Below are 12042 nucleotides of genomic sequence, written 5' to 3'. Positions count from 1 at the left end.
TTTAGTTTAAGTAGGTCCCATTTATTTATTCTTGTCATTAACTCTTGGGCTACGGGCGTTCTATTAAGGAATTTGGAGCCCGACCCCACAATATGTAGATCGTAGCCAACTTTTCCTTCTATCAGACGCAGTGTCTCTGTTTTTATATCTAGCTCCTTGATCCATTTTGAGTTAACTTTTGTGGCTGGCGAGAGAAAGGGATTCAATTTCATTTTGTTGCATATGGATTTCCAATTTTCCCAGCACCATTTGTTGAAGATGCTATCCTTCCTCCATTGCATGTTTTTAGCCCCTTTATCAAATATAAGATAGTTGTAACTTTGTGGATTAGTCTCTGTGTCCTCTATTCTGTACCATTGGTCCACCTGCCTGTTTTGGTACCAGTACCATGCTGTTTTTGTTACTATTGCTTTGTAGTACAGTTTGAGCTCTGGTATCGCTATACCTCCAGATTCACACTTCCTGCTTAGAATTGCTTTTGCTATTCTGGGTCTTTTGTTTTTCCATATGAATTTCATGATTGCTTTATCTATTTCTACAAGAAATGTCTTTGGGATTCTGATTGGCATCGCATTAAACCTGTAGAGAACTTTGGGTAATATCGCCATTTTGATGATGTTAGTTCTGCCTATCCATGAACAGGGTACATTTTTCCATCTTCTGAGATCTTCTTCTATCTCTCTCTTTAAGGTTCTGTAGTTTTCATTGTATAAATCTTTCACCTCTTTTGTTAGGTTGATTCCCAAGTATCTTATTTTCTTTGAGGATATTGTGAATGGAGTGGTTTTCCTTATTTCCATTTCAGAGGTTTTGTTGCTGATATACAGGAATGCCTTTGATTTGTGCGTGTTGATTTTATATCCTGCCACTTTGCTGAATTCATTTATTAACTCTAGTAGCTTCTTTGTAGATCCTTTTGGGTCTGTTAAGTAGATTATCATGTCATCTGCAAATAGCGATAATTTAATTTCTTCTTTTCCTATTTTTATGCCTTTAATTTCTTTTGTCTGTCTAATTGCTCTGGCTAGTACTTCGAGAACTAAATTGAATAGAAGTGGTGATAGAGGACATCCCTGTCTTGTTCCAGATTTTAGAGGGAATGCCTTCAGTTTTTCTCCGTTTAGGATGATGCTAGCCTGAGGTTTAGCATATATAGCTTTTACAATGTTGAGGTAAGTTCCTGATATCCCTAGTTTTTCTAATGTTTTGAACATAAAGGGATGTTGTATTTTGTCAAATGCTTTTTCTGCATCTATCGAGATGATCATATGGTTCTTGTCTTTAAGCCTATTGATGTGGTGAATAGCATGTATTGATTTCCGTATATTGAACCAGCCTTGCATCCCAGGGATGAATCCTACTTGATCATGGTGCACAAGTTTTCTGATATGTTTTTGTATTCGATTCGCCAGAATTTTATTGAGAATTTTTGCATCCAAGTTCATTAGAGATATTGGTCTGTAGTTTTCTTTCTTTGAAGTGTCTTTGTCTGGTTTTGGGATCAGGGTGATGTTGGCCTCATAGAATGAATTTGGAAGAGCTCCTTCTTTTTCTATTTCTTGAAATAGTTTGAAAAGTATTGGTATTAGTTCTTCTTTGAAGGTTTTGTAGAACTCCGCTGTATACCCATCAGGTCCAGGGCTTTTCTTGGTTGGTAGTCTTTTGATGGCTTCTTCTATTTCTTCCTTTGTTATTGGTCTGTTTAAACTGTGTGTGTCTTCCTGTCTCAATCTGGGCAAATCATATGCCTTAAGAAATTTATCGATATCCTCGCTATCTTCTATTTTATTAGAATATAGGGTTTCAAAATACTTTCTAATTATCTTCTGTATTTCTGTAGTGTCGGTTGTGATATTGCCTTTTTCATCCCGTATATTAGTAATTTGAGTTCTCTCTCTTCTTCTTTTTGTTAGCATAGCTAAGGGCTTGTCTATCTTATTTATTTTTTCAAAGAACCAACTTTTAGTTTTATCAATTTTTTCAATGGTTTTTTTTGTTTCAATTTCGTTTATTTCTGCTCTAATTTTAATTATTTCTTGTCTTCTACTACAATTGCTGTTGTTTTGTTCTTCCTTTTCTAGGTTTTTGAGGTGTAGTGTGAGTTCATTTATTTGTTGGTTTTTTCTTTTTTTGATGAAAGAACTCCAGGATATGAATTTCCCTCTTAAAACTGCTTTCATTGTGTCCCATAGATTCCGGTATGTTGTGTCTGTATTATCATTTGACTCTAAGAATTTTTTTATCTCTTCCTTTATGTCTTCTGTAACCCATTGATCATTCAATAACATATTGTTCATTTTCCATGTGGTGTAGGATTTCTCCTTCCTTTTTTTATCATTGATTTCCAATTTCATTCCATTATGGTCAGATATGGTGCATGGTATTATCTCCACACTTTTATATTTACTAAGATTTGCCTTATGGCATAATATATGGTCTATTTTTGAGTAGGATCCATGTGCTGCTGAGAAGAACGTGTATCCACTTGATGATGATTGGTATATTCTATATATGTCAGTTAGGTCTAGGTTATTGATTGTGCTGTTGAGTTCTATAGTTTCTTTATTCAGTTTTTGTCTAGAGGATCTGTCTAATGGCGAGAGCGGTGTGTTGAAGTCACCCGTAATTATTGTGTTATGGTCTATTTGACTCTTGAACTTGAGGAGCGTTTGTTTTATGTAGATTGCAGCTCCATTGTTTGGTGCATACAAATTGATAATTGTTATGTCTTGTTGGTGGATGGTCCCTTTTAACAGTATATAGTGTCCTTCTTTATCCTTCTTAATTAACTTAGGTTTGAAGTTGATTTTATTTGATATGAGTATGGCCACTCCTGCTTGCTTCCGAGGGCCATGTGAGTGGTATGATTTTTCCCAACCTTTTACCTTCAGCCTGTGTATGTCTTTTCCTATCATATGAGTCTCCTGAAGGCAGCATATTGTTGGATTTGTTTTTTTGATCCAGGTTGCTAGCCTATGTCTCTTGATTGGTGAGTTTAGGCCATTAACATTTAAAGTCACAATTGAGATATGATTTGTACTTCCAGTCATGCTTCTTTATTTATTTATTTTAGTTTGGCTAGTTTTACTTTTTTTGGTTATTTTCCTCCTCCTTTACTGGGATACCTCTTGTTGTTAGTTTTGGGCACTATTTTTCAATTCCTCTTCTTGTAGTGTATTGCTCAGAATGCTTTGCAGTGCTGGTTTTCTTGCTGCAAATTCTTTTAGCTTTTGTTTATCGTGAAAGATTTTAATTTCGTTGTCAAATCTGAAGCTCAATTTTGCTGGATACAGTATTCTTGGTTGAAATCCATTATTTTTCAGCGTTTGAAATACATTGTTCCAGGATCTTCTCGCTTTCAAAGTCTGTGCTGAGAAATCAGTCGTTAACCTAATTGGTTTACCCCTGAATGTAATCTGTCTCTTTTCTCTGGTAGCTTTTAATATTCTCTCCTTGTCCTGTATGTTGGCTATCTTCATAATTATGTGTCTTGGAGTTGGTCTATTATAGTTTTGAATGTTTGGGGTCCTGTAGGCTTCCAGGATTTGGCAATCCATTCCATCTTTCATCTCTGGGAAGTTTTCTACAATTATTTCATTTAATATGCTGTCCATTCCTTTGGTTTGAATCTCTGTGCCTTCTTCTATCCCGATGACTCTCAAATTTGGTTTTTTAATGACATCCCATATCTCTTGAATAGATTGCTCATGGGATTTAAGCATCTTTTCTGTGTTGACTATACTCTTTTCAAGTTGATAAACCTTGTCTTCATTATCTGATGTTCTGACTTCTACTTGATCAAGTCTATTTGTAATATTCTCGTTTGAGTTTTTAATTTGGTTTATAGTTTCCTGCAATTCTAGGATTATAGTTTGATTCTTTTTTAAGATCTCTATCTCCTGGTAGAGCTCGTTCTTTGCCATTTGAATTTGTTTGTTTAATTCATTTTCAAAATATATTTTTATTGCTTGGAGTTGCTGTCTCATGTCTTCTCTAATATTCCTTTCCATTTGAGTTAGGAATGCCTTGAGTTCTTTCCCTATCCCTGCTTCTGATGTTTCTATGTCCTCTTGTAGAATTAAGTTGTCTTGCATTGTTTGTACTCCTTTTTTCCCTTGTTTTCTCATGTTGTCCCCGTTGCTTTCCAGCTCTATTTGATTGTCGTGTTTCTGTTCTCTTCTATAGATTTGTTTTGGTTCTGTTTTACTCTGATGCCTCTCCTTAGTGTTGTTAAACTATGCCTGCTGACGTGGATTCCACTGTGAAGGAAGATCCGACGTCCCAGCTCCAGTGACGACACTACTTTGCTATGACTGGCCCCAGTTCCTTGCCTGGGTGTCCTGATGAGGTGGTGTGACTGCACTGTCTCTGTTTGATTTCAGCTCCCAGTCGCGGCAGGCAGGCGGTCTCTAGCCGCCCAGTATCACAGGCCGCGGGCGGGTGATCGGTCACCTGTGGCCGGGTGTTCTCCTACCACCCAGCTATGCGGGCAGTGGGTGAACTGTCGCCGGCGGGCCTGCAATTTCCAGCTGCCCAGTCTTGAGGGCCTTGCCTCTAGCTTCCTGGTTTCTCCTGCTAGCCTTCTGTAGCCGCAGGGCAGGCCGCATGAATCAGTGGGCCTGGATCTCCGGGGTCCCACAGTTGGCAATTGGGATCCCAGGCACTCTGTCCTTTGGATTTTCCTGCTTGCCCCACCCCCAGCTCTAGCCAGACAGGTTTCCTTTTGGCTGCAGATGGGTGGGGGGGTTGCAGGTCAGGTGCCTCTAGTTCCCCCCTAGTCTTTATGCAGGCTCACTCTGATTCTCCCTCCCCCGGCAAGCCTAGGAGAGAGTTTATGCGAGTTCCCGATGTATGGGGGATGGGCTGAGTGCCACACACCTGTTTTGTTGTTGAGATCTGTCGGAGAATGGGTGGATATATCAGCTGCTCAAGATGCTGACTGCTGATTCCCTTGGTGGAGTGTCCGCTGCGGGGGATGGGACTGTACCGCTTCCTTCCCTGTCTAAACTCCCGTACTCAGCCCGGGGGGTCAGTGCGGGCTTGGCTGGTGGGATTCCACCTGGTCGCAGCCGAGCCTCTCCCTGCTTGCTAATTAATGGCTTCCCTGGGGCGCCACGCCTTCTGTAGCCGCAGGGCAGGCCGCAGGAATCAGTGGGCCTGGATCTCCGGGGTCCCACAGTTGGCAATTGGGATCCCAGGCACTCTGTCCTTTGGATTTTCCTGCTTGCCCCACCCCCAGCTCTAGCCAGACAGGTTTCCTTTTGGCTGCAGATGGGTGGGGGGGTTGCAGGTCAGGTGCCTCTAGTTCCCCCCTAGTCTTTATGCAGGCTCACTCTGATTCTCCCTCCCCCGGCAAGCCTAGGAGAGAGTTTATGCGAGTTCCCGATGTATGGGGGATGGGCTGAGTGCCACACACCTGTTTTGTTGTTGAGATCTGTCGGAGAATGGGTGGATATATCAGCTGCTCAAGATGCTGACTGCTGATTCCCTTGGTGGAGTGTCCGATGCGGGGGATGGGACTGTACCCCTTCCTTCCCCGTCTAAACTCCCTTACTCAGCCTGGGGGGTCAGTGCGGGCTTGGCTGGTGGGATTCCACCTGGTCGCAGCCGAGCCTCTCCCTGCTTGCTAATTAATGGCTTCCCTGGGGCGCCACGCCTTCTGTAGCCGCAGGGCAGGCCGCAGGAATCAGTGGGCCTGAATCTCCGGGGTCCCACAGTTGGCAATTGGGATCCCAGGCACTCTGTCCTTTGGATTTTCCTGCTTGCCCCACCCCCAGCTCTAGCCAGACAGGTTTCCTTTTGGCTGCAGATGGGTAGGGGGGGTTGCAGGTCAGGTGCCTCTAGTTACCCCCTAGTCTTTATGCAGGCTCACTCTGATTCTCCCTCCCCCGGCAAGCCTAGGAGAGAATTTATGCGAGTTCCCGATGTATGGGGGATGGGCTGAGTGCCACACACCTGTTTTGTTGTTGAGATCTGTCGGAGAATGGGTGGATATATCAGCTGCTCAAGATGCTGACTGCTGATTCCCTTGGTGGAGTGTCCGCTGCGGGGGATGGGACTGTACCGCTTCCTTCCCTGTCTAAACTCCCGTACTCAGCCCGGGGGGTCAGTGCGGGCTTGGCTGGTGGGATTCCACCTGGTCGCAGCCGAGCCTCTCCCTGCTTGCTAATTAATGGCTTCCCTGGGGCGCCACGCCTTCTGTAGCCGCAGGGCAGGCCGCAGGAATCAGTGGGCCTGGATCTCCGGGGTCCCACAGTTGGCAATTGGGATCCCAGGCACTCTGTTCTTTGGATTTTCCTGCTTGCCCCACCCCCAGCTCTAGCCAGACAGGTTTCCTTTTGGCTGCAGATGGGTAGGGGGGGTTGCAGGTCAGGTGCCTCTAGTTCCCCCCTAGTCTTTATGCAGGCTCACTCTGATTCTCCCTCCCCCAGCAAGCCTAGGAGAGAGTTTATGCGAGTTCCCGATGTATGGGGGATGGGCTGAGTGCCACACACCTGTTTTGTTGTTGAGATCTGTCGGAGAATGGGTGGATATATCAGCTGCTCAAGATGCTGACTGCTGATTCCCTTGGTGGAGTGTCCGCTGCGGGGGATGGGACTGTACCGCTTCCTTCCCCGTCTAAACTCCCGTACTCAGCCCGGGGGGTCAGTGCGGGCTTGGCTGGTGGGATTCCACCTGGTCGCAGCCGAGCCTCTCCCTGCTTGCTAATTAATGGCTTCCCTGGGGCGCCACGCCTTCTGTAGCCGCAGGGCAGGCCGCAGGAATCAGTGGGCCTGGATCTCCGGGGTCCCACAGTTGGCAATTGGGATCCCAGGCACTCTGTCCTTTGGATTTTCCTGCTTGCCCCACCCCCAGCTCTAGCCAGACAGGTTTCCTTTTGGCTGCAGATGGGTAGGGGGGGTTGCAGGTCAGGTGCCTCTAGTTCCCCCCTAGTCTTTATGCAGGCTCACTCTGATTCTCCCTCCCCCAGCAAGCCTAGGAGAGAGTTTATGCGAGTTCCGATGTATGGGGGATGGGCTGAGTGCCACACACCTGTTTTGTTGTTGAGATCTGTCGGAGAATGGGTGGATATATCAGCTGCTCAAGATGCTGACTGCTGATTCCCTTGGTGGAGTGTCCGCTGCGGGGGATGGGACTGTACCGCTTCCTTCCCCGTCTAAACTCCCGTACTCAGCCCGGGGGGTCAGTGCGGGCTTGGCTGGTGGGATTCCACCTGGTCGCAGCCGAGCCTCTCCCTGCTTGCTAATTAATGCTTCCTTCTTTTTTTAATATATATTTTTTTAGTTGTTGATAGACCTTTATTTTATTCATTTATTTATATGCAGTGCTGAGAATTGAACCTGGTGCCTCACACACCTGAGGCAAGTGCTTTGTCACTGAGCCACAACCCCAGCCCCTCTGCTTCCTTCTTGAACAGAAACAATATATATGTTTTTTTATCTATTACTAATTGACTCAACATCTTTCTCTTTTCCAATTGACAATATTAGCTATCTTTGGACATTTGCTCAGATTTTCTTTGTTAATTCAAGATGTCCTAGACTTCATTTCACAATGACTCTATTATACCTGGTGTGTGATACAGCATTATCCAATCTTCCTTTAATTTATTACTCTTTGCTTCACATTTTATAACCAAAAAGAGTAGCTTTACATGACCTCTTTTAAGTCACCTATAAAATGATTTCTAAATTCTAGCCATTCTCTTTGAAATATTGAAATATTACTCCGAATTATGATAATTCATTATTAAAACAAATTTTGGTATAATTATATCTAATATTCTTTGAAAATGCAGACAACTTGTACTTGATAATTGTTCTTTCTTTCAAATGATAAATAAACCAATTTAATGAACCTTATTAGTTGGTATGATTCCCTATAGAATAAAAAGACATTGTAAAAGGGATTATCTTTCCTAAGTATACAGTTGTTATACTCAGTGTCTGCTCTTCCTAGGTGGGCTGGCATGCCCCACCTTCTGGAATTTCACAGTTTCTCCTTGAAAGCCCAGTTCACACAAGAAGCCCACCAGTTTCTGGTACAGTGATCTCTGTAAAGCAGGTCCCATCATCTAGTCCCTTCTGGTTAGTTTTCCTCTTGGGGTTCTCTAAGACTTAAAATGAGTCTTATTCATGCCAGCAATTTATTTGAGTCTAAATTATAGGTTCAGTCTGAATATCTTGGGTGTTTGCCACTGTTTGCTCTAATACCTTTTATTGGCCTACACTGAGATATTTTGATAGAATCTCCAAAAACCTATCCTCAACCAAAGCAGTTAATTTATTGAGTAAATTTATTTTGTCATTCCTTCTTCTTTCCCCAAACTCACTTTCACAAATTTCCTTCAGACCTCCTTGGGTTTTGTGTGAGGGGGGTTGTTTTGTTTTGTTTTGTTTTGTTTTTCTGCCATATTTGGCCTTTGTTTCACTTACCCAGGTGACTGACAGCTTCCTTGTCCCAAGGCCAGGTGGCAGCACCTGCCAGGTCTTCCCGCACTGAGCTGGCAAAGTAGACATTGAGGAAGTGAGTACTGTTGAGCTGCAGGGCCTCCTTCAGTTCCTTCACACTCATGTATGCCCTGGAGAGCGTGAAAGAAGAGAAAATGTCACACCAAAGCATGGGTAATTAGAGAAAAGGAGGGTCAGACCTAAGCACTCTGATGGAATTCCCAGCCAACATGGCCTTTTGGAGGGATGCAGAGGCAGAGAGCAGGATACCATGAAGATATGAAGAGAGGGGTTAATACACCTGTGGGGTATTATTCCAAGTTACATAATATGCTACATTTTATAACACTATGATATCTGTATGGATACTCAGAATTTGACATCATTCTTAATTCTCCACTTACACCCCAACTATTTCTTCAAGGAAAAAAAAATCCAATGATATTACTAATTCTTTGCCTTGAGAATTATCCCCAGGTCATGGTGAAGAGCAACTTCCAACTTGTGGTCTCTGGTACTTTTCCTCACATTGAAAACTTATTACAACAGAAAGTCTAGTGAAGTCACTGTTCAAGCATATGTTTACTATCGGCATTTTTTTTTTAAAGAGAGAGAGAGAGAATTTTTTAATATTTATTTTTTTAGTTCTTGGCGGACACAACATCTTTGTTTGTATGTGGTGCTGAGTATCGAACCCGGGGCCGCACGCATGTCAGCGAGCGCGCTACCGCTTGAGCCACATCCCCAGCCCAAAAAGGGAAAATAATGGCTAGAAAATTAAAGTGGTAAAAGCAGATTTATAGGTGTGAATGACAACATAAAGCCACTATAAATAATGGTAAATGTATGTACATTTCCCACTCCCTGAATCCACAGAAACTCACCCCCTACTCCTACTGCCTTGTGATATTTACTACATATCTTTATTGGTGGCCTCCAAAGCACTAGGCAATATTACATGCATACTTATGTACAGAATTAAAGCTCTATTAAAAACACATGCCTCATGGACCACAAGAAAGGAAACATGCATTTAGCCTCTTTTAGAAGCTCATATATAGTCAAAGACCTTCAGTTTTCTGGCACCAGTGAAATTTAAAACTTTCCATAAGCAAATAGAGTTTTATCATCTTCACTGAAGAGTGGTTTTAAGAAGGAACAACTTAATCAGAGCCCTGGAGCTCCTTAACCTCCCTAGTTGTTTTACACAGTGACCACAGTCTACTATTGCAAATGAAGGGACCTTCCAATCCTACATCAGCGGGGAAGATAGCCTCCTCAACCTGCACCGGAAATTTCCTTAATAGATTTCACTTTGCGATCACTATTCCACCAGGCATTGAAGTCTTCCAACTCAGAAGCTCACTTTAGGATACATGACCCTTCTTCTGCTGCGCTGCCTCTCTACCATGTTGTTGATGCCATCTATTCACCCATAGGTAGGATGTGCTGGCAAGGAGCATTAGAGAAATAGAGATCCCAGAGAAGACCAGTTCAAAAGGAGGAATCAAAGCAAAGAAGAAGAAAAATAAGAACCAAAGATGTTTGGGAGAAAAGGGATAGGGCTTTCAAATAGCATTTTATTAACTTATAATATCTTGGAAAAATAGTTCTCAGCCCCAAGAAATCATCCAAGCTCCATGAGGTGACGTCAGATGTGATCAGAGGGATATTCCTTCCACTGCCTTCCTGGAGACACAATATTTTTGGGCTGTTGCCTGGTTTTCCCTGAACATTAGTCACATTCCCTTTCTCATTCCCTTTATTCTTTATTAAAATAATTATAACTTTACTGATGGTTTGGAGTAATGACATCAAGTCAATCTTCAATGTGGAGATGTTTCAATAGGTCAGGAGAGGGGAGGGGTAAGAAGGAGAGGAAAGGAGGAAATTAAAGACCAATACTACACTCAGCCCAGGGAACCAAGGCAATCTGCACCCTTTCTCTGTTCTGAGCCAGGTTCCCAATTCAGGTTGGGAATTGGAACCTGAACAAATTTCTCTTTTTGCCTCCCTCACTTTCCCCCAATCCCCTGGGGCCTGGCAAGGTCGACTGGGCTATCTCTGTGTTACTAGCTTCTCGTCTACCATTTACCAGGCTTGGCTGGCATCCCGCTGTCCTCCCTCAACCCAGAAGTTCTGCTCATTTCTCTTGAGCACCTTCCAAGAGGCCTCCTCCTCCACCAACCTCATTAGCTGGTTCTACTCATCTCTCTTTTCTTCCTGTCCAGGCTATAAATTACCCTTCCCCAGGACAGTGCACATGTCAGTCTGGTGGCAAACAGGGTGTGGTGCTTGGATCCCTGCGTGCCACAGAAACAGATGGAAGTCAGCAAGTCCAAGGGAGAAAATGCATTGTAAACGCTAGAGGCGCCGGACAGGCATTAATTGAATTGATAAACAAAAAACTTATTTTTCTGGGAATAAAGACTGTGATCTAGATTATTCTCTAAATCAAAGAGGATAAAAGTGTGTGAGGTCAGGGTGACTGCTCTGCATGCTTCCTGTTAGATCCTATGTAGCCATTTCAGAGTAGAGCAAATCCAGATAAAAGTCTTAGCTTCTCAACTAATGTGACCAGAGCCTGACTCAGAGTAGGGCAAAAATGAATACAGTTCTTAAATGCAAAGTTGAACAACTTGCTCTGATTTATTAAGGGATAAATGAGCTTAATATTCAAGGGAACAACATGAAATACATAAATGGAGTAAAATGTCCATAGGTCATGAACTGACAAGAATAATGCGTTCAAAGGGATGCATTTTATCTGCTTAATTTCTGCTGGAATCCCCATTTTTCTTACCCTCTCCATACTCCAGTTGGAGATGCTGCTTACTCACCCTTCTGTCTGAGGGACTTGGACCATGCAAAGTGAAGTTGCATCTCAAGTTTCATAAAAATTGTCTCAGAAACCAGCCCTCCCCAAGGCTGATGCATCAAGTCGTTATGCCCCATGGCTCAAGCCTGTTATTTCTGATGAATCCCAGGAAGAAAATATGCTGCTTGAACACTCTAAGACTGATTTGCTAATTTAGGATAGGCCATTGCCCAGTTTCAACTCCACTGTGTCTCACCATTTCCTGGGCTTTGTGCAGTCACTCTGATTGCTGCCATGCACCCTGAGCACAGACCCCCAGCCACATGCTGGCATTTAGAGCACACACAAGTCCCAATGCTTGTTCAGTTTCTATGTAAAAGTGCATAAAGAATGACTCATTATGCTCTCATTTATTATCCATTAAGTAACCCTTTATAGACTGATAGAAATAACTCAAGAAGGCAGCATTAAAGAATAAAAAGATTTTGAGCTATCTGAAGGAAGATGAAACAGTATCAAAAACTGGCATGCTGAAAATTAAGACATAAGGGATAAATGTGCACCCAAGACCAAGATCCACAGACTCACACAGAACAAGTCTTCACTGGGAACTGCTTGCCCTCTGCAGGTGGGGAGGTGGCCTCCAGGAAACAAAAACACATGCCTCGAGGGCACTCCATAGGTCCTCACAAAACAACTTGTGCCAAAGCTGGATGTTTTGGTTCAGTTAAATCTAAACCTTCTCATCGTTACTATAAACTATGGTTCTCTATC

At 43.1% G+C, this 12042-nt stretch overlaps 1 protein-coding gene across 3 annotated transcripts in view; it reads right to left on the bottom strand.

Moving 5' to 3' along the window:
• The window catches only part of Pappa2 (pappalysin 2), a 250763-nt gene that overhangs the window by 157262 nt on the left and 81459 nt on the right, over window positions 1–12042 (bottom strand). For all 3 annotated transcript variants that reach the window (XM_005319772.4, XM_078022368.1, XM_040277300.2), the window contains one exon: window positions 8436–8581. In XM_005319772.4, coding sequence (XP_005319829.2) covers window positions 8436–8581 — 146 coding nt within the window. The remainder of the gene's footprint in view (window positions 1–8435; window positions 8582–12042) is intronic.

This window comes from Ictidomys tridecemlineatus, chromosome 10 (assembly GCF_052094955.1).
Source record: "Ictidomys tridecemlineatus isolate mIctTri1 chromosome 10, mIctTri1.hap1, whole genome shotgun sequence".
NCBI lineage: Eukaryota > Metazoa > Chordata > Mammalia > Rodentia > Sciuridae > Ictidomys > Ictidomys tridecemlineatus.
This window is presented reverse-complemented; position numbering and strand designations above follow the sequence as displayed.